The 23,477-nt window shown below is 43.4% G+C and overlaps 1 protein-coding gene across 1 annotated transcript in view; it reads right to left on the reverse strand.

Moving 5' to 3' along the window:
- The window catches only part of TAF3 (TATA-box binding protein associated factor 3), a 114,553-nt gene extending 93,376 nt beyond the window's left edge, over window positions 1–21,177 (reverse strand). Inside the window, exons 1-2 of the mRNA XM_032106616.1 lie at window positions 20,937–21,177; window positions 10,674–10,916 (exon numbers count right to left, since the gene is read on the reverse strand). Coding sequence (XP_031962507.1) covers window positions 10,674–10,916; window positions 20,937–21,102 — 409 coding nt within the window. The 5' untranslated portion in view covers window positions 21,103–21,177. The remainder of the gene's footprint in view (window positions 1–10,673; window positions 10,917–20,936) is intronic.
- Between the last annotated feature and the right edge of the window lie 2,300 nt (window positions 21,178–23,477).

Below are 23,477 nucleotides of genomic sequence, written 5' to 3' on the forward strand. Positions count from 1 at the left end.
ACACACAGGGCATATGGACCACTGATACCGCAAAATTCAATCTCCAATTTCATCTGACATTCTTCACTTCCCACACCAGTGACAGCATTCTGCCTTTGGCCAGGCAGCAGGGCTAGATTTTAGGACCACAGCTGTAGCCTGGCATCTCATCTGTGTGACATTCCACCAGGAGATGTAGGAGATGTGATGGGAGCTCACCTCAGCAGAGATGGTCCAAATATACCAGCAAGGAGCTCAGCTCAGTGAGCTCATGTCAGAAGGAATATCTGTGTAAAGGAAAAACTCCTTAAATAGATGTGCTCCTTGTAAAACTGAAGTTTACACTGAGGTTTTGAGGAAATTCAGTGTTTCAGCCTGAATCACTGGCAATTTTAAACAGATACTACACATAAACTGTACTCTGTGAAAATCAGCTCATCTAATGGAATTTTGTTGTTTGCAACATCAGTATTAAGATACTTATCACTTTTTAATTCACATGAAGTTTACTTTTCCCAAGAGTCCTAAAAAAATACTGAATTGTGTCAATACACGCAATATTGTGATAAACCCTTCACATGCATTCAGTTTTTAAGTGTAACCGAACTATATAGCAACACCATTACAATAAAATTCCATTTTGTTTTTTCAGCTCATCACAACCAATGTGATTTAATATCATGGTTTTAAGGGCTTTGGAAAAAAAAAAGTAAGGTCTGATGCTACGGGAGGATAAATGAATGCCTAAATCTTACCAAAATCTAAATAGATTCTTACTTGTAATTCTAAAGTTTCTTAAACCACCCCCCTGCCCCCCTCTCCTGCCCAAATATCCCAACTGAAGTTCCCTGGTCAAGGGTATGTGATTTTAACTGTACTTTTTATCTTTAAAGATCCCAAAGAATATACGTACATGTTTTGATCAAGCCGAAAAGATCTGTTTGTAGAATATTTTATACACACCCCAGTAAAAGGTAACTGAATGTAAATTTTGCTGTTCTGAAATGTAAAGCCTGTAATACAGAAAATTAAAAATGTATGACAAAAACACATCGATTTTCTTTAACACAACAAAAGAAATTAGTTATTTCTGAAAGCTTCCAGATGATCTATCACCTCCAGCAGTATTGTGATTTAAAATACTAAGAGCAGAGAGAAAGCCTCTTGAGTGACTGTGTTAAAAAGTTTCCCATGCAAAACCAAATGCATCCTTGTTTCATATTTAATTTGCAATAGGATCCCCAGAAGCTGAGCTGTGAGAGCTCTCCTGGCTGGTGCCTTGCTGCCTGCTGAGACAGGCTCCACACGAAGGGAGCACACGATTGAAGCCTAAATTCTCAGAGCTGCACCTCAGCTCCTTTTAAAGTTAATCTGAACACACTGGACTCCAAAGGAAATGAAAAGTGAGTTTCTCTCCCTTCCTATGGCACCGGGACTTCCTGTGTTTTAGCGATTGGTCAAGAACTATTATTTCCTCCATGCTATTCCCAATTGTGACTGTCAGACATAATTAGCGTTGTCCGCACACAAGCGCAAAATATTTGTTTAAATAAGCTTGGAACCAAAGTCCAACATGCACAGAAACCTGGAGAAACTTGGAGAATATTAAAATTCAAATATGCTGTGCCTGAACGAACATGCTGCTCTAAATATTTAGAAATGCAAAGTTCATTTGCTGAGATGAATATCCATAAAAATCTATGCAAGATAAGGGGTATTAAAATTATTCACTCTCCAGTTCAGGATGGATTATTTGGCCAATCTGTTAAGCTGTACCTCTCAGACACCCAGAATCAGTACCATCCTCCTCCCCTCAGGGAAAAGAGCTCATAACGTTTGAAGAAAAGTATGCTCCATCCCAACCGTAGGAATACACATGAAACACAGAGTCTTCCTTTAACACAACCCTTTGGAATGGGAAAGTAGCAGACATCAACAGTGAGAATGCAGAGGGCAAACAAGTTCACCAGAGAAAATAAATTAAGCAGAATGTTGCAGATTGTACAGTGGCCAGAATAAAGGCCATTTAAGTTGTTCTCGACCTCTTTCAAACACACACATGCAGAGCTGAACTTCAATTTATCTCTCCATATAAAATACCACCCCTGGCAGTGTGGCGTCATCACTTATAACTATCATTGAAACATTAATCTCAAACCAAGTCAGAGAAATTTGTGACTTACTCTGTTACCACCTCAAGACCCACTGTTTTCCAGCCTTGGGCTAAGTACAAGCCAGATCCAGCCCTGCTCAAGTTTGACATTGCTCCTTAAAAACACAGGTATGCTATGGTAGGCTTTGCTTAACCGACCCAAACAATGCACATTTATACACAACATGCACACAGGGTTACATTTTACCCAGTCACGTCGTTCAAAGAAACGGAATCCAAACTAGAGAAATACAGAAAAATACAGCCTTGTCAAGCCATCAGAAAACCATTAATGTTTCTAATGAGTGCAATTACAAAAATGAAAGATTCTGAAAAAAACACAGCTAAAGATGAAGTTTAATTATCCATGCACCTGGATACATGAACCGGGGTTATGTCTCCAAATGCCTTCGCATTTGAACTCTCCCTGTTATCCATCCAACTTTGCATTTCTCCAAGTCTTGCAGAATTAACTGGAATTGCCTACACACAAAAATGAGTTATCCCTTCCTAATGACTTACCCAGTCACTAGAATTCTCTTTAGCTGAGAGTTGGAGAAAACAGGAGCATGTACCAAAGGCGAAGACTGGAAGAAGATGATCTCTAACGTCCCTTTCAACCCTAATTCCAAGAAGATACTGAAGTCAAGAGCTGTACGGTAAAGTGCTTATCTGTGTGTGGCAAAAGACAAATAATTCAAATGAGCTTTCTTAGTCATAATTTTAAAAATTAGAAGGCAGAATTCCTTACTCTTAACCTGGACTGTACCACATGCAGAAGCTTATAATGAGTCATTCCCCTGATTAATGCAAGGGAGATACGGGGTCCCGTAATCCACTCGTGATCTTTGTCTAGACAATGATTTTTTTCTGATGCTAAGATCAAGGTTAGGCTCAGCCATGCTTGAAAAAGTTCACACAAACACCAAGCAGTATCTATTCCCAAATAGCTCCAAGCATGGATATTTTTCACAGGAGGTAAGAAACATCTCTGACACTTCAGAAGTGTTTAACTGAGAAAAGTTACTCCGCAAGTAACACTTCTCCGGGCAGTTGTGTAATTCAGAACAACTACCTGGAGGGCCAGCTCCTGGATTCCAGGTGTGAACCATTCCCTGTGTCCACATAAATGCCACAGTCACTAAATAAGCAGCAGGAGGATGCTGGCATTGCTTAAGGATACATGTCCCAAAATCAGACACAAGTATGAGGTCTCAACCAACATATTCTACATCCTAGTACAAAATTAAGGCTTGCTTGGGCTATGAGACATTTCTCCAAAAGTTTGGCACAAATTCCTGTGCAGGGAGGTAACAATCAAATTTGTGGCTTTGCTCCCAGTAGCTAAACTGACTTTCATTTGTTTTTTAAGTGCCAGGAATTGTTAGCTATCACTAACATTTTCATTAAGTTAAAGCATCCTTGGTGTCAGAAGTCAGAGGAAGAAAGGAAAGTTTGATTAAAGAAAAATATGAAAGGCTCCTGCATGAAAACACTGAAAATATAAAAAGTTACCTTGCAATAAAGTTACAAGGCCAGCCCTTAAAAAAGGCCAGTTGTGCTTCTCTTTTATCCTGCTTAAAGAATCAGCCAGACTTTCCATTTCCCACTCTCCTCCCTCAAGTCCCCAAAACCACTCAGGGCTGTAAGGGAAAGTCTGAAAGGCCTGAGAACAGTAACACCCAGCTATCAGACGATAACCTAATTTGAAACTTATGCTTTCCAAGGCACAAAGGTGTCTGATGATCCAGCTGAAATAAAATCCTTGAGCATAGCTGCAGTAGACAGTGCAGGAAGCAACACAGGCACTAAACAAAGTCACACATTGTCAGAAAAGGGAAAAAAATGATCTGACGTGACGAGTCAAGACAAGCGACAAAAGTTTTGCTGAAAAAGGATCAGTAGGAAATTAAAATCATGACAGCATTTCTGTTCAAAATACACAAGACAATAGAATCCTTTTATCACAAAGTCCCATTTTCTCCTCCAGTTTTATTCTAACCAAAATTGCAATTTGCACATCACAATGCAGTGAAAGGATCCATGACTTTCACTCCCATTCCATGTAAATAATTTACTGCAAAAGGCTGGCTTTTATCAGTCAACTTCTGCATTTTGCAGTTTTTATTTTTGAATCCTTAAGAATCACTAACAACTTGTAAGTTATCTAAACAGGTCAGAAAAACAGAGAAATCTTTGTGGGAAGGTTTGAAAAGGATGATATCCCCTTGAAGTCACGTTAGCTTCATTTCAATTGCTGTATGCAGCAAATAAAACTAGATAGCTTAAGAAGCTAAAACAATAAATTTTCACAATGCTGAATTTTTAGAGTTAGTTTTACTAACTTCTTACTGTTACTTGTAAAAAAATGGAGGCAGCATCTTTATAAAATTTATTTTCTGATTTGCTTCTTCATGTATAGCCAGGTTCCACCTGGTTTATTTATTTTGAGGGATAAAACACTTAAAAGACCCCAACAAACAAAAACATGGAAATTCATCACAAGACTCTCCTACAATTAAAAAAACCCATTTTTAATCTGTTTCCTCCGTTCCCCACTTCCAGCTGCCATTAAGTTTCTTAAAAAATAGCAAGCGTTTTGGGTTTTTTTTCCAAAGACATCAATTATTAGGAGAAGTTAGGTACTAGTCTGCTAGACAATATAAAATAGTGCCTGTCTCTGTCTCCACAGTCTACGGATCCCAACTATGTGATTTAGTTCCTGCCACAGATAAAGTTTTACTATGGCACTTATTACATTGATTTTTTTTTTTTTCTCCAAGTGCTGCAAACTAAAGAAGCTCTCCTGTGAAAGTCTATTTAACTCCACATTTAAAAAAACCCAACTTCATTAAATCCTTACTTGCAGGATTTCACTGGAAATTATGGTTTCGATTATGATACAACTTCTTAAGAAAAGGTGAAGATACAGTTGTCCTCCCAATTACAGCTTTATCAGCACGCCTTCCAGGAAAGTTATTTTTCTGTCTAATGGCAAGATTTAAACCAGGCACATTTTCTGTACACTTTTTTTTGTTCCTGTCTCGTATTTTCCTTTTTTCCTTTGAAACCTCCCTCTCCGATTGGCTCTTTCCCAATGCCTTTCTTCTGGCTGCATCTCAAGCTTGGCTGCCTTTCTCATTTTGTCTGTTTCTCCTGTTGCTCCTTCCTTGCTGGGCTGCTGCAGACGTGAGGATCACTCCTCACAAAAGCAATCAGAGTCTGACTCTCTGAACACACTGCACACACAGCTAAAGGATGCCTGCGAGTATCAGCAACCAGGCACGGTGAGCAACCAGGAGCAAAATCTTCACAGCCTGGCAGGGCTTTCTTTAACTCTTCAAACTGCTTGAATACACAGTACCTGTTTGTCGAGGAGTGGTGCTTTCCTAACCACCTATACTGAAAAAGCTCTGTTGAAAAGATCATTGCTGCTTTAAAATCGTCAGTGCAGCTGCTAGAATGAGGGAGAGTTAGCCTGTGGGGTTAAACTAGACCTGGGGAAAGGCAGAAAGGTTTAAAAGTGCCGTCAGTGAGACCTGTGTTACCAAAACGGCAAAGCGGATACCCCAGGATCCCTTTAAAAGCCCATCACACGCTGATTTACAAAGAGAGATTGGCTTCGTTCAACACTTGGAGAAACCAGAGATTGAAATCACTCTGGTCTGAGATCCACAACTTGCTACATTCAGTTCTGGCCACAGAAAGCACCGCCAGACTGAAGGGGCAGTGATAATTCTAAAGTTCTCATCTATTTCCCACTGGAGCTCGACACTTACATTTTTTGTCACCCTGATGCTTAATGCTTTATACAATCACAATTCTAGCACTGGTAGAACCTAGACACAAAAATGTGTTCTTTTGATTAGCACCTGGCTTCACCAGCACCCCCGATTCTCATCAATTCAAACAAGATCAGCAGCTACCGTGGCAAACACTAGAGATGTGCTGAGATGAGCTGTAATTTGACAGCTAGGTTTCCATGCTTCCAGATGGCTGGAAACATCAGGTTTTGGTAGGTAACAGGTTCTAACATCACATAAGCAGCAAAGAGGGGAAAAGGCAGGACTGTAAGAAGATCAGCAATTTTATGCTTTGATCTGACAGGGAAATAAAATGCTCTGACAGGAAAGGCTACAAATAAATCTGAATTTGTAAACTGTGCCAAGAACTTGTCCTGACTCAATGATCAGAAATACAATGCCAGTGCTTAAGCACACATTACCAGGAATGAAAGACAACAAAATGTAGTGCCTGGTAAAAATTACATTCATTTCCAGATCGTTTTTAAGGGAAAGGAGCTGAACACCTCTAGGAGTGGGAGTGAAGCGGTACGAAGCAGAGGGCAGAAAAAAATGCAGCTGGAACTGAGGAGAAAGTCTGACTCTCTAAAAGCTACCCTTCTCCCCACAAAATACCTAAACTAGTGGGAAAAGACTCTCATGTCTTCTGCCTCATATCCCGCTCATGTGCCCCAGCACAATTACGGTGTAAAAGAGGAATGAGGGTCTAATGCAGACACCACAGACTATGAACAGCATTGCACACACAAAACCAACGTGCTTTCTTCAGTTTTCCAGACAGAGAAGTAGGGATGAAGTCTGTGACTTCAAAAAGCCACAAAAAGAGAGCAGTTGACATAGAGTGGTTATTTAAAACAAAAACAAATAATTTTTTTTTTTTAATGAGGTAATAAAAAGGGGCAGCAAGCACAAGTAGAAATTAATTCCAGGAAGTTTAAAAATAAGGATACTGTGGCACAGGCAGGAATCCCACCTCACTTTTCTTTGTTTTAATCATGGAGAATGCTACATGTTCTTACAGCACCAGGACTCAGGGCTCTCAACATTATCACAAAATGTAATTGTGATTATTATTAGCTGTGGAGAAGTATCTGGGCTTTCTCAGCTGGCCTAGTTTCAGCATTAACTGTTTTGCTTCAAATGCAATCAACAAATTCCATGAAGTTGATTTATTATTGCAAAATGTATGTTCTCTTGCATTAAAGCACAAGAAATAAAGCATGACCATCATGTTTTGTAACTAATTTATTTTTTTCTCCTTTTTAAATCTGTCTTACAAGTTTACCATGACATTTTAGTGACAACAGTGCTAAACTAACTCAAAAACAAAAAGGAGACTAATTAAAAATAGGCAGACAGCTAACATCATGATACATTGGCATAAAATTATCCCTTCAGTGTCCTTTGTAAAAGTACTGCTAAAAACCCAACATCTTCCATGGCAATACTGAGTCAGATTGTTTTATAATATACAGAATTATATATGCAGATCGTCACAGCTCCAGCATTTGGTTAGAGTTTGCACTCCATATTAAAGGCAAGATACATTTTCTGCTTTCTTGGAACAACACGTATCACTGAACTGAACCCCCGACTGACACAAATTAGAGATCTTGAAAACTTATTTGCCTTCCTCCCTTTTCCCTACAATTTCAGGAATCACTCGGGGCTCTTTCAGAATTTCTTACTACTGAGTACAATGAAGGAGATGGCTCCTCTCGGGCTGGATGGGTTTTTTGCTTTTATGGATTCTCTGGCAATGATAACTAAGACATCTCTTGAGCTGCTGGGCAGCCTCTGCATAGCCTGAACCACCACCAGTTCTGGAGTAAGTGGAAATAAGGAGTTGGTTACATGTGCAGAACTAAAGGACTTTTGGGAAGGAGGGTAGCAACACCTACTGGTCGTGGCGCAGACTGAACACTGCTTTGGTTTGGTTTTTAAATTAACAATACTGAAAAAAGAGCTTTTTTTTTTACTAAAAGTCGTGGCTACATTATTAGTAAAATATATCAGCACTCATAATTTCTGACCCCTAACAGTAAACAAATACTTGTACCTGAGCTGAGCTTTAGGTTTCTATATAAAATGGGACATAATGGGTCCTGCTAACGACTCCTTTAAGTCACAGAAAGATTTACATCACACACCCTAATGTGCACAAAGCCTTCCTCCATTACTAATTATTGCCTACTCAAAGCAACTCAAATATTATGGACTGCACAATCTGAGCAGCTGCATATTTTTTTTCTACACTATAAAATATTGCAAAGTATTTAAATGGCTTCTGCAATTCTTCAGTATTTCTACAACGCAGTCCTTTAATTTGCAAAAGTAGGTTTTTCTTCCAAATTTTACTTAGAATAACATAGAACAAAACATATACAGCAGTTTTGTGATCCACCTCGTCCCTTTCAAAAACAAACCACAGCGCACGAACACCATTTTCAGAAAACACTTAATTCAAAATTAAAACGTCCTCAACTGTAAATCTTTTAAATCAAGTATAACAAATATGCATTCAGCAACTGTTATTTAATGCTTCCTTTAAATTTCCATTAAAAAAAATATTTTATTCATTTTTACAAGTTGTGTGTGTCTATAGGTCCTCTGATATACTACCCTTAGGCATCAGAAGTTTTCCTGGTTCTCATCCAACTTTGGAAATAATATCTTCTTGCTTCAGGTGTTAAAAGGATTCATACATTATTTATAAGGACTGCTAAAATCTAACTCCTGGATCTAACTTGCCAGAGAAAGAGTATAAAAAGTTACATATAGAAAAAAAAGAAAAAGCACAGCTGTCCCCATTTCAATTTTTAGCCTCTCTTTGTGTGTATTGTCAGGCTGAGTCTGTAACTCTCATCTCTCCCTCCCCATGCTCAGATATTTGTCTACAGCTGCTTTGAGCCTCGCTGGATTTGACTTTTCTTGCATATTTTAAAGTATGATTTTCCAAGGGAAAAAAACCTATAACAAGTGCAGAACTGCTGGGCAACTTGTTACACTTCAAAGATGCCAGATTTCTCTGACAGAATGGTGTTTGTTTACTTCCTGAAAAATCAGGCTAAAGAAAGTAGCCAGAACAGGGCAGCTAAAATCCCTATTCACTTCTCAAAGTCTTCTTCCTCTGTACTCTTCTTCTATATACACTGTGCACATATATGATATTTACATTTTGTTTGCCTCTTCCTGGTTTGAGAGAGCTCATTGTTAGATTTTTAAGACAACCCTTTTAACAAACTTCACAAGGGTGAGAATTTAGGATCTCCTTACCAAGTTAAGAAAGTATTTCTGTTTTGAACAGCAGTCCCATTTCCTGGGTTGTATTAAGGCAAGAAACACTGAAATGCTATTGCTCTATAAAACACAGCTAAAGGAAACAGAAAACTGAAGTCTACGGAGCCTCAGAAATACCAGGATAAGTAAGTCCTCACCTTGTTACTGGAATAAGCATATTTGTCCAGAACACACAAAACTCAGTACCTGTTCCTCAGATACCTGTTCCTTATCACAATTTCACTTGGTCTAACTGGAGCATGCAGCAACTGCATCCTTGTAGCTGAACATGATGTAAGAAAGCCTGAACTCACACTTTCTAAATCACTGGAATACTGCCTTGTGCCACATTTGTTGTAGCACAGCAATGGATTTCTTTATTCAATAAGGTGATGTTGTTTATGTTAATCCTTACACCAGGTAGAATTTTTACACCTATTTCAACAGGCAGACTTTGAGACCTTCGTTCTTAAAAAAAAGAATATGCAAATAGAGCATGATAGACGTTCTATTCCCAAAAAATTCTCAATTAACTATCTCGTGCAAGTTGCACCTGTTCCTTAGACTCTTTCGGAAAATTAAGTTCTTCTGCCTGGGATTTTTATACCCACAAGCTTATATATATTTATTTCCACACAAAGTACAGTTGTGTGCTGTTCACTATTCAAACGGAGAGTCAGACTGGGCCATATATCTTAAAGGTTTATCTTATTAGCAATCAAGTCTCAAACAGCTGAAAAATAGAGAAAACAATTTTGTTTTTTCCCCTGCCACAGTCAAAATTCTCAGGTTAGTTCCAGCTCATAGCACTTTTATAGTTGGCTTCACTGCTTCCTCAACCTTTGCCTCTGTGGGACAAGAAAGGGAAGGAGCAGCTGGAACAGTGAAGATGAAACCCTAATCAACATTAGCAATCAGAATTAGAAGCCAGTACAATACCTCTAAAATACTCTTACTTCCATATTTTGAAGCTGAATTCATTTTAACTTGAAAATGAGGTTTTTTTGGTTGGTTGGTTTTGGGTTTTTTAGTGAAATTTGTTACAAGTAAGGAGAAACAGCTGTCAGGAGCAGGAAATGCTGTGCCAGTCTCACCAGCTCTTCCTTTTCCTACCTTTACCAAATTACAGAAGCTCTTGCAGGATGCACAAGGGGGAGGCTAACACATAAAAGGTAATGCAAAGCACTCATTTCTACTGTCATCCGAAAACTTAAAATTTAGAATGCATTATAGAAACAAGGGTTAACACGGTGAATTTTTGGCACAAGTTAATCTGGAAAGTGAAAAGAGTGGAAAACAAACTTGCCACAGCACTGCTATCTGTTTTGCAACCTTGCTTGTGTAACACCCCCCAGGTCCTTCCTGAGCCACTGCCGTGGGGCAGCACAGCTCGAGCTCCTGGGGGATGCCCACAAATACCCAAACACACCAAAACTGAAAGCAGAGGATTAATTTCGCACCTTCTTGAGAGGAGACAATAGGTGGCAGGTAGTCAGGGATGTACTCCTTCCTCTCTTCCGCATCCTTACTTCCCGGCTGGGGGAACTGTAGGACATTGTTCTTGCTGACAGGGAACGAAGGGATTTGATGTGCAAAAGTGACAGGTTCAATATTGTGTATGTAATCTTCCAGCTCATGCAGGTTAACCCCCATAAGCTTGAAAGCATCGCCTACGTCATCCAAAATTGGATCTGTGCGGCCATCTGGAACAAAAAAAAACAACAGAAGAACAATATTTTCACAAGAATCGAGGTTAAAATATTTGACCTGAAGATGCTTCGAGACTAGTGAGTCCCCCAGCTCACCACCAGTAAGACAGATGGATTTACCACCCCACAGTTCTACCAGGTTTACTTTCAGAAGGGTTTTGTTTTGAGCCATCACTTTGTTTCAAATCATACCATTAAAGAACTGCACTCCAAGAAGCAAATCAAGCCAAAACGAGGGAACAGCAACAGACAGCTTTACCTGGCAACAGTCAATTAACACCACATGACCCCCATATGCAGAAAGTGCTCTTTACCAGTATGGAACAGATCAAACATTGTTTCTCAACTTACAAGAGGAACAATTTCATTTTTTTGAACTGACTATAGTTTACAAGGAGAAAAAAAAAGTCTTTTGATAAATAAGAAACCTTCACAAAGTATCTTTCCACCAGATGAAATCTACAGGCTTCAGAAACTATGAGCCCCTTTACCTACTGGTTAGCTATACCTCCTGGATAAAAGAGAGGAATATTAAGTAGTGGTCTGATGAGGAGAGAATATTTACACTAAACTTCGGGGGCTGATTTCCTGGGGTGCAACTTAAGTTTGATTCGACAGCAAAAATCTTACTTTCTTCACAAAAAGCACAGTGAAACCTCACTGGCTAGGCAGTTGGGATCCTTATTTAATATGATCTCCAAGAAAACAGTTCAACAGAGGATGCAGTTTGTGCTACACAATTAACTTGGCTCAAAGCTTTAAATTACACTTGCAGAAAGTCCTCCAAGTACCTTAGTTTCCCTGACTTGACAAAGGAAAATCCCTCGAAAGGCCTCTGGAGAGAGAACTGGACACCTGGCTTTGACAGCCAAGGCACCACTTCAAGTCTCTCCTTGACTTTTTGTAACTACAATAACCCAAAACCAATGCTGTAAACCGCAAACATGATTTTTAATTCAATAAAATGAGATACTGAATTATTACAATTCTGTAGAATTGGCTTATGAAGATATTACATCCCTACATGATGATAAGCTGTGATTTACTTCAAAAAGGAATTATGGAAAAGCAGCCTGTGCTTATTTGAAGGAACACAATGGCTATTGTGGAGCCCTGGCTTCAGATAACGGGGGGATGCTCTTTTGTTTGTCCTTTAACCTAATCTCTTCTTGGTTTATCTTGAAGCCGAGGCAGCTGAGGGGGCTGGTTCTCACATCACTGCATGAATTCCACCCCCCAGCCACCTCATGCCTGCAGGTACATTTAGAAAATGAGAATCTTGTTCTAGAATTTCCCTTCTTAAGTCTTGTGGTGAAGATAAGGGTAATGCTCAGATTATGGGGTTGATTCTCAGTTCTCCAACACTGGCCTCTTGTGTGACTCTGGGTAAGTCTCGCCTGCATTTTAATTCTTTCCACAGCTAAAAGGGAGATCAGACCAAGTTACCGCCAGTTTTACCCTGCTGTAGCTGGAATGTGAACAGGGTGAGAACCACCGCGGAGTTTGTGTTTGGGTAATACCTGGTACATGTGCAATACCAGTTTCCTCTGCAAACTCCAGACCTGTATCCACATAATTACATGAGGATATCACCACTCCAGAGTAGTTGAGATCCTTATAGTTATTAGGGGGGAAAAAAACCATGTTTTATGCTTAAAAAATTAAATTCAGATAGTTGACACCACTAAGAAATTTTGAGTTGTTGCTTTTAGTTGCTCTTCAGGCTATGAAGGAACCTGTGAATTCACTGAAGCATCTTCTAAGGTGTCAAGATTGAACAGGTACAAGTTTGACAGGTGAAAAGAAAAACTTGGGGAAAACTTTTCAAAGGTCTTTTCCTAGATCTGCACATGATCTATCTTTAACCTCCAGAAAAGTGTGCTGACATGATTAGCAAGTGATAAATACTAAAAAGGAATTCCTTCAACAACTGCTTTTTAAGAACACGTGGCAAAGAAGCAGCTACTAACTGTAACTGAAGCATGGAAATATTTAACAACTGTATCATGAAACAATTATGTGTGCTAGAAACTGGGTTCAAAAGGTGACCAAAAAAACCCCAAAGAAGATTCAATTTTCCCACAGCTTTGACATTTGCCTCCAAAAAGACAATGCCAAGTCATAAGATTGATTGAAAGCCAAAAACAGTGTTTAAACCTGCAACTGTCAGAGGGATGAAAGGATGGAGCAGTTAACCCTTCTTTTCAAGACAGAGTGTCCTCAGTGACAGAAGTGTTCAAAAAAGTTTCAGGTCTGTATTCATATCTGTATTTAAAGTCAAACCTATTATCAATTGGAAATTATCACAGCACAAAAACGTGTTAAATGTAATTCCTCAAATAAAGACTTTACACTCATTTCAACAATTTAGCATTTCTCTTCACTCTCTGGCTTAATAAAAAAATCAGTAAAATAGCAGAAGCCAGACAAATGAAAGGGAATGCTGACAAACATGTAACCTCTCCTGCTGTTTCATTTAGTCTTAGGCTTTTTTCTGTAAGCAAATGATGCCAAGAAAAAAGTTTAATCTGTGCATACTGAACTTACCTCACTATTCTTCAGATATCTGTGCTATCCTCAGTTTAAAAACTCAGATGCTGAAGCCTCCCAGTGAAATAATTAATCCAATGTCACACCGCAAGTCAGTGCCAGATCACAAGCACTTCAGAGCTTTGGTTTCCAGTCTCTTGCTGTTCTTTATACCACAACGCTTTAAATACTATCATTGTTCAGGACTGGGAAGAGGTGGAAGGAGTTGGGAACAGTTTATCCAGCAAGTTACAACTCTCCTCCTTATACCCCATCAACAATGAACTAGGAAAATACCTTTCTCACAAGCTTTTAAGCTGCACTGTCTCCCTGAATGGGAACTGAGTGCTCCAAAACTGGTAAAACTGTGGCAGCAGCAGAGCTAAATTAAGACCACTAGGTCTCAAAACAGCTCACCAGAAACCTGTGGGAACGGCTATGCTACTACAATACTCTCAGCTTCCCTGGGCATGAGAACAAGCACCAGCTGAGGAGGAATCTGCACATGGAATTACATCCCAAAAATGTACTGGACTGAAATGATGGGCAAAGAGAATCCAGGCAGACAGAGTATGTGTGGAAAGTTATCCAGCCCTGAGCCCCACTGCTCAGCATCACCTGCAGATGAACCAACCTGTCCACAAGGAAAACCAAACCAAACAGAAGGAGGAACATGAAGCACTAAACTCCCCTACAAACAAGGGTTTGGGCTGTGGGGAAAAGGAATTTTGAGAAGCTCCTAAAGCCTAGTTATTTTTGCAAAAGTCACAAGAATTCCTCCAGCAAACAAGCTGGCCAGTGCTCATGTCATCCAAAGGCACTGTGAGGGGGTGTGTGGGAGTTAGGGAACTGTCTTACTTTCCTTAAATTCAGTCTCAGGAATAGCTGATTTCCTTTTGTCAAACTCGCCCCCATCACCTCCTCCTCCCTGGCCGAAAGTTCGTACGAATGAGTGAATATTTAACAGGCGAGTAAGTACAGAACAGAAGAGCTTTTAATTTCATGCCAGGTTTCTTAAAGGAAGCAACTACAGTTCTGTAATAAATATACTGAGAAAAATTAATGAGTCACCACCCATGCAACATGTAGACGTGTTATAAATAGCTCAGCATTCCCCCTTACGGCTGCTATAAAAGAGATTTTTTTTTAAATTTTATTTTAACCAGCAAATTATTAGGTATAGCTCCTTGGTATTTTAATTACAGGCTCTATCACAGATTCCTTGTGCTCCAGCACATCACAAGAAGTTACTCCAGGATAACTGTTTCAAGGAGACAACACTGCTTCCATCCAGTAGAGTCATAACAGGTTATTCAGAAAGTATAGATGCCTTACTTAAATGCACTTAAGTGGGGAAAAAATGGTCCTATTAATGTAGTCACCAGACAGGCAAAAGCCTCTTCTTGCTACTGGTGCTCAGAGTTTGCTCCTTCTCCCAGTAACCTCAGAAACGTCAAGCAAAAAAAAACATGTTGTCTTTCTTTATATTAGTGGCCAGTAAGAAGTTAATTAGGTCAAAAACATCAACACTTAAGGTTATCAGGACAAAAAATGTACACTTGTAATGAATGTTATGGGCCCAAGATAGATCCTTGTTACGAAGTCATTCAAAGACCAGCAGAGGGAATCAGCTCATTTAAATTGATCACCAAAATCTAACCCTTTGATAGAGATTATTATTGTATAGTGATAAGAATGAAATAACTAAAAAAAAGAACAAAACCAAAGAAAACATATGAGGTAACTTTGACATTACAAAGAAATAAAAAAATTGGCTGATGCCAGGTGAACTCTCTCCTCTGTGGTAATTGCCAATGAAAATATTGGTCTGCTGTTTGCATTCTCCCTTTGCTATAATCAAGTTTACAGGAGAGACTGTGCAGACACTGAAGCAGTTTTGGAGCCAGTTCTGCCCTGGAAAACATTTTGCAATATCAGCAATTTTTCCTTCCAGTTAAAATATTGTGCTCACCAGATCAGAACCTGCCTTTCAATAAAAATGCAGTTGCATTAATAATACCAATTTCAATATAGTCATTAATATTTTTATATGTATATATAATTAGTATTTAGTCCTGCAAAGAGCAGAGACGTGGACTCAATGATCCATATGGGTCCCTTCCAACTTGAGATATTCTACAATTCTATGTTTGCATAAAAATAATCTTCAAAAAAGTAGTCAAACAATATGAAACTAAAGACCAACTTTTAAACTTTATTTCCTAACTGTCAGCAAATCTCAGGAGGAAAAGAAATATAAAAGCACAATATATCCAAGCATATGCTCAGCACTCAAAATTGAAGGAAAGAGTATTGTAAAATCCACTTCTAGATTCAAAATGTTAATTATCCAGTTTATTACACTTCTTGATTTAGCAGCAGATAATCTAAATTTGTCCTGTTGAAATATGCCCAGGTGCCCTCAGTGATAGAAGCTAAGTAGCTTCTATCTGACTGGTTTTTAGAGCAATGTAACAGGAAAATGAGGCTTTGCGGGGCATGAGCCACAATTCCCCTCCTCATCCCTCCCATGAACTGCACCACCCACATAAATATAATGGAAACTGAACTCCCTCACTGGTATGTTAAGTTAAGAGGTAAAACATGATATACTCTGCATGTCTATAACCCACCACCCCACTGCCAAGCTACAATATCTAAACTCATGGCAAACAAAGCAGATTCTGATCTGTCCTCATGGACAGCTCCCCAGTATAAAAAAACCCAACCTATACAATCCAGAGCAGATAACCCAAAGCACCAGCTCTGCCACACCTCTATCAAACCTGTGAAACAGGAGTGCAAAACAAAGTGGCACCTAACAGGGAGCTTTTCCCTTTTCACCTCTGCTTAAAACCAACAACAACAATGCAGAACTCTGCTCTCAGAAACCACACTACATCAGTTTGTTTTGCAGCCCGATACCCTAATTACATACTCCAACACTGGTTTTCAAATATTTAATTTAAATTTTAGGATAAAACAGCACCCAGCACATTGAATGGTGTTCCTCTGACAAGCTTTCCACAAATTTGAGCAGCATAATATGGTGTACCTTAAGAGGAAAACCCTGATTTTCTCCCTGTAAGTTCAGCCTCTCCTCCACCCCCAACACAGCATTCAGAAGCATTTCACGGCATCAAACACATCTCAAACCCGCTTTGCAAATCCTTTTGCCTTCTCTTTGCAGCCGCAGAAGCTCCCATCAACTACAGCTACTGCAAATGCAAAGAAACAACAGCAGAAAAGTAATGAAAATCTTGAATGCAGCTCTCCTAATGGGATATAACAGCTGGAACAAAGATCTAACCCAGCTGGGAGAGCCATCATTTTCTTCTGCAAGTGAGAGAACACGTGAGCAGCGATGACAGGCTTTTCACAGCGATACCACGGTGTCTCAACTACGTCAGAGTAAATCCATTCAGTTTGGAACACAAAGATTATGTCCCTCAGCTGACAGCCCTGCTAACTCAAACCCCACTGGTTTGACTCCGAGATAACGCCCTGACAATAAAGATGCTACAATTGGAATTTAATTAATTCTACTTATGCAAAACCATGGCAGAATTCAACTCATTCATCCAGAGCTGGGTTTGTACAGTAACTTATTTTAGGAGCAAAAGGAAACAATTCTGAAATCGCAGGGAGATGTCAGCTCGGTATTAAGATGTCGTTTTACAAACCTTTTTAAAAAAAGAAATACAGGGATCATTTAAAGAGAGGCAATACAAAAAATACCACATCACTGGCATGAAAACAGCATATTCCCCGTCTCTGGAAAAAAAAACAACAACAACAAAAAAACAACAACAAAAAGATTGTGATACTTGTGGTACTTCCTTCCCCATTCCTAGAGTGGAAAAATGCCTTTCCCCACCTTTGGTAAGGAAACCCAAAGCAAGAGAGGGATAACCGAGCTCTGCAAACTTCCAATCCACAGCATCAGAAGGAGAAAGTTTTATTTGCATCATCTCTGTGTCTTTTCTTCTCAGTTGTACAAACATCTTCCCCAATATTTGTACTAACCCTATCAAAGGACAGCTCTGACCAAGCCCACATGAGTTTCTTTTTCACCCCATAACTCCATCCTCCCAAACCCTCTCTGTGGTCTCCTTTAATTGCTTTGAAGATCATTTCTATGTGGATTGGCCTACAAACTTCAGAGCTGCAGCAGCTGCACTTGTGCTGCTCAGAGATACGGGTTAATATTGCACAGTCCCATTTCTGGATGAACTTGTTCTCAAATTTGGGGAAAGCTTGTACAAGTAAACCTATTCAACCTGAGAAATCCAGTTTGCAGCACCAAGTCCCTCCTAAGCTTGGTGACACTGGCAGTGCCAGACTCAATCTCAATTATTCCTGAAATGATGGAGCAGAGACAGGACCAGGTACACTCAGCTCATCACTTGCTTCATGGGAGATCCCTGCAGCAGTGAAAACTTCTCTTCCCTTCTTCAGAGAAGGTACACAACTTCCAGCAACAGCACTTTTAGCCTGTGGTTGCTCCTCTCCTGACCAAGCCACCCACACTGAGCTTCCCAGCTCTGCACACTCTCCCAACTCACCCCTGCAGAGCAATCCAACACACAGAGGCCTCACAGTTCCTTGGATCTTGAAGCTGCATCCAACCCTCCACCAGCTTGCCTCTGATTTTCCTCTCACCTGTGGCTGTGACACCTCATTAGCACAGTTCCCACAGCTTGGACACAAGTGCTGGCAAATGTTCCCACTGGTGCTGCCATCCCTGTTACCTCTCCAGTAAACTCCTGCAGGCCCCAGCACATTCTCTGAACTGGTGGTGGCTACAGCAGCCCCAAATCCACCATCAGTGTGTCACCTTCTCCCTACCCAGCACTTCAGGCAAGCAATCAATTATCCATTCCAGCTCCAACCCCTGCCAGACCCAACTCCTCTGACCTCTGCCCCATGGGCTCTCCAGGACTTTTCCCTCCACAAGTACAGGACACATGCAGCAGCTGCCCCCAATGCCACAGCTCTCCAGCATGCCAAAGGAAGGGGGAACATGTCCCTTTTGGCACAGGAGGCACAAGCAGCCCTGTTTTTCCAGGCACACGCGGCCTATACCCACCTCTCCAGGGTACCCTTGCTCCCCAAAGTCCCTCTGCTATGGAGATTTCCCTTCATTTGCCTCCTAAAACTTACAGATCCAGCAGGACCTCTCTGCATACCAATCTCTGCCCCATGACACCCTCCCTGCCCCACACGTAGGGCAGCAAAGGCCTCCTCCACACACACAGACTCATGACCCTCCAACCACACTGACAGCCTGAGCCTTGCTCCACATTCTCCACAACATCTCCTGTGTTTACACCCAGCAGTGACCCTGACAGCCTCCCTCTCCTGCCAGACTGCCACCTCCCCCCACCCTTCCAACCCACCAGCACCCCTTCCTGACACTCCCAGACCCAGCACACCCCTACCACCCTCTCATCCCCACTTGCAGCATTACTGACCCAGCAAGGAACTGGACATCCCGTCCTCCCACACCCCATGTTCTTCAAGTACCAGCAGGACATCCAACCCCTCAGTACCTCCACTGCAGGCTCTGCAGGGACACTCACAATCCCAAGGGACACACAACTGCATCCTATACTGTAGACCCAGACCCAGCAGTGGTACTCCCTTCCCAATCTCATCAACACTCACATACCACACTCCTGTGTGACACAGCCAGCAGTCCTTGGCATTGATTCCCAGACTTCTCTTCTTTCTCTTCTCCCACTTGCTGTAAACTTACCCCTTCCACACTCCCACTCCAGCACTATCTCACCCCAAACCCAGTGAGGCTCTGGGCATCCTGCCCCCCACCGTCACATCCAGCTCCTTCTGCAGCACCTCAATGGCAGCATTGGCTAACTCCAGTCCCCCACATATGCAGCCAAACCTCTTCCACTGCATCCACATGAGGACGCTCACACCTCATGCCACGTGCACTAAACTATCCCCAGCCGAATCCACCCCTTCTGCACACACATACTCCACACCCATCATGTGCAGCCCTGTCACACTCCCACATCCTATGCACTACAGCTCCACTTCCCCCAAGAAACATGTTAGTGCATCCCTGCCTTCCCACATTCCCCATACACATGTTCCCAGTCCCACAGTACCACTGCTTCCCCCCTCTATACACACATTCCCAACCCAGAGCACTCCAGCCCCAGCAATAGGACTTCCAGCCACACCTCTCCCTACCCATGCAGGAGGGAGTCCAAACTTTGCACCCTCCAACCTCAGCACTTCCCCTTGTGCCAGAACAATGAACCCTACACACACACCCCCACCTGCAGTGGGCCCCGTCCCCACTGCCCCCAGGGCACAAAAGATAACCCAAAGATGAGCCACAACAACACAGCACCACATCCTCCCATGCACACATCCCACCAGGAAAAGGGAACTGGCTGCCCCTTCTCCCCCCAGTTCACCCCCCTCCCAGATTCAGAACAGCCCAGCAACGGGGCCAACATTCCCCTCTCCCCCTCCCCAGCACCCTACACACTGTAGCCGAAGACTGGGACAGCAGCCCCATGTCCCCACACCCCAGACCCACAGCCACAGAGCCTCCTTTCCTCCACCTCCAGCCCCACAGTCCCAACTCCTCGCCGATACCCAGACCCACTGCACCACAGTCCTCCCCGGCATCAGGGCTCTCTTGCGCCCCAGCAGTGCCCCACGGCTTCCCTCCCCATCCCCTCAGTCCTGTGCACTGCTCCACAGCCTGGTCCCCCTTCCCCATAGCCCCTAGCCCCGGCCCATGGACTGATCTTCCCCAAATCCACACCTCGCACCCACTGACCCACAGAGCCCAGCACTGCCCAAACCCCACCTCCCCGCACTCTCCTGCCCTACCCAAATGACCACACCTCCATGACCCTCCCCTGCCAAGCACCCCCAGCTCCTCGCACTGCCTGACAAGCAGCTTCCAGCTGCCCCTCCCATGCCTCCACGGATACCCCACCGCCTTCCCCCACAGACCCCCTCCCAGGGCCCCCAGGACTGCCCAAACCCACCTCCCTGTACCCTGCTGCCCTGTCCCCCAGAGCCCTGCCCAAATCCCACCTCCCTGTACCCTCCTGCCCTGTCCCCCAGAACCCTGCCCAAATCCCACCTCCCTGTGCCCTCCTGCCCTGCCCAGATCCCACCTCCCCGTACTCTCCTACACTGTCGCCCAGACCCCAGCACTACCGAAATCCCACTTCCCCGTGCCCTCCTGCCCTGACCCCCAGACCCCAGCACTACCCAAACCACTCCCTTGTGCCCTCCTGCCCTGCCCAGATCCCACCTCCCCGTGCTCCTGCCCTGCCCCGGCAGCCCCCAGCGCTGCTTCCTTGGCGGGATGGCCGAGACTGTCAGGGCTCACAGAGCTCACTCAGTCTGGGCTCTGCTCAGCAGGGCCACTCACAGTGGCCTCCCAGGACCGTGTCCAGCCGCATTCCCCCCGGCCCAACCCCAGCCCTCACTCACAGAGCTCGCAGTAGCGGTGGCAGCCCCGGCCCAGCCCCTGCAGGTACCGCTGCAGCACGTCGGTGAGGAGGTCGCAGGCCGAGACCTGCACCGAGTCCCAGCCGAGGGCCTGGCAGATCTGCGCCACCGACACCCGCAGCAGCCAGCGGGAGTAGGTCTCGCACATCCCGCCGGGGCCGGGGGCCGCGGGAGCTCTCACGCACCGCCCGCCACCGCCGCCATCGCCGCCGCCATCTTGGCGCCGCCCCGCCCCCGCCAGGCAGCGCCGCTCCAGCGCCGAGCGCATCGAGCGGGGCGGGGCGCGGAGCGCGGAAACAGCGCCCGGTCGGCAAATGCCGCGTCCCGGAGCGCTGCGGGGACGCGCTGGGGTCGGGATAATATAAATAATCAATATCAGTATCTCAGTATCGCCAGATGTCTCCCCGTGCCTGAAGGGAACTTACAGGAAGGTTGTGGCAAGACTATTTACAAGTGCACGCGGTGACAGGACAAGGCGGAATGGCTTCAAACTGAGAGTAGTTTTAGATGGGATATGGGGAAGAAATTCTTCACTGGGAGGGTGGTGAAACACTGGGCACAGGTTGCCCAGAGAAGCTGTGGATGCCCCAATCCTGGCAATATTCAAAGTCAGGTTGGATGGGGCTCTGAGCAACCTGGGTTAGTGAAGTGTCCCTGTCCTTTGCAGTGGGTGCAGCAAGATGATCCCTTCTAACCCAAACCAGCCCGTGAGTCTATGATCTCTATACATAATCTCAATACCTCTAAATAGATATAAATATCCCAATATATCCCAGTGACAGCTGTCAAGACGATGGTGCCAGACTCTTCTAAGTGGTGTCCAGTGACAGGACACAGAGCAATGGTCATCAACTAAAACACACGAAGTTTCACCTCATCACGAGGAAGAACTTCCTTACGTGGAGGGTGGCAGAGCACTGGAACAGGCTGCCCAGGAAGGTTTTCTCATTTTTTCTTTCCAGCTGGATGGAGGAGGCAGATGTCAGTGCTTGCCCTCACTGTGTTTCCCCTCACTGCACGGTTGTCTCCTCAGGCAGATCACACCTACAGCCATCAGGTGTTCGCTGTCAGGACCTTGGCATTAAACTTTCTGGGTGAAGACCCTTAATTAAATAACTGGACAGCAGATCGAGGGAGGCTATTCCTCCCCTCTGCTCTGCCCTCTGACTGCAGCTGGAGTCCTGCACCCAGTTCTGGGGAACTCAGAACTCAAAGAAGATGGAGCTGCCAGAGCAAGGCCAGCAGAGGTCACAAATATGCCCCAAGGAGTGAAATACCTCTGCCCTGGACACAGACTGAGCGAGCTGGGGTTGTGGAGTCTGAGGAAGGCTTCAGGGGGAACTTGGAGCCCCTTCCAATACTTGAAGGGGACTTGCAAGATCACCTGTAAGCAGACAGGTATGTAAATGATGATATTTAAGGCCAAGATTACCTGGGCAGTAGAAACATTAGCATGAGAACACCAAAGCAATGAGGAAAAAGTGTTTCTGGGCGAGTTGTTTAATTGGGGAAAAAAAAAAACAAGTAGGGAAAGGATGGAACTACAGTGGCAAAAAGGATCCAGAAACAAAATTTACAGTAACTGAGTGGTGTAGGAGGCACAAGGAGAAGCAGCAGAGCTGTTACTCAGTGGTGGCTGTGGAGATACACAAGGGCTAAACTGTAACTCAGTAGTTGCATGTAACTAATCAGAGCACAGAGGACAGAACTGTAAATAATAGAAGTCTAGTACTAGAACTTTATTAGTTCACAAATTTGCGCTTTCGTTTATCAGTAGTCTGTTGATCAGTCAGTCAAGAGCCCGGTCTGTTGTATCAGTCACACTCACATCTCACATCTGTAGCCTGAAGAGCAGGACCTGGACCCAGAACAAAGTCCTGAAGCTCCTGGTCTGGTCAACAGCTCAAGGTCCTGAGGGTGGTGGCCCTCAGGCCTCCATACTGGGACCAGTATGAGCTTCTCTGGGCAACCTGTGCCAGGGGCCTCACCACCCTCACAGTAAAAAACTCCTTCCCAATAGCCCCTCTAACCCTGCCCTCTGTCAGTTGAAAGCCACTCCCCCTTGTCCTGTCGCTCCATGCCCTTGTCCAAAGTCCCTTTCCAGCTCTCCTGGAGCTCCTTCAGGTGCTGGAAGGTCTCCCTGGAACCTTCTCCAGGCTGAACAAAATTCTCAGGTTGTCTCCACAGCAGAGATGCCCCAGCCCTCTGACATACATATTTCTATACACACACTGACCATGCTGTAAACAGTGGGCATTCTAAATATAGTTACTCACCTAATGAGATCAGTTAATTTTACAACGTGAACATCTGGAAATAGTAGCAATACAAAATTCAAATAAGAGAGATCAGTGTTGCAACTGTGTGATGAAGAGGTTATTCTAGTATCCTCCTTCAGCCTACAATACAATGTACCTGTCAAAGCAGGTCACTTCACTTTCAAAGACCGCATGAAGTCAGAAAATCTCTTCCACTCTTCAAAAGAAACATCCACTTACACATTTCACATGGCAAATAAATCAA

The sequence above is a fragment of the Corvus moneduloides genome, chromosome 4 (genome assembly GCF_009650955.1).
Source record: "Corvus moneduloides isolate bCorMon1 chromosome 4, bCorMon1.pri, whole genome shotgun sequence".
NCBI lineage: Eukaryota > Metazoa > Chordata > Aves > Passeriformes > Corvidae > Corvus > Corvus moneduloides.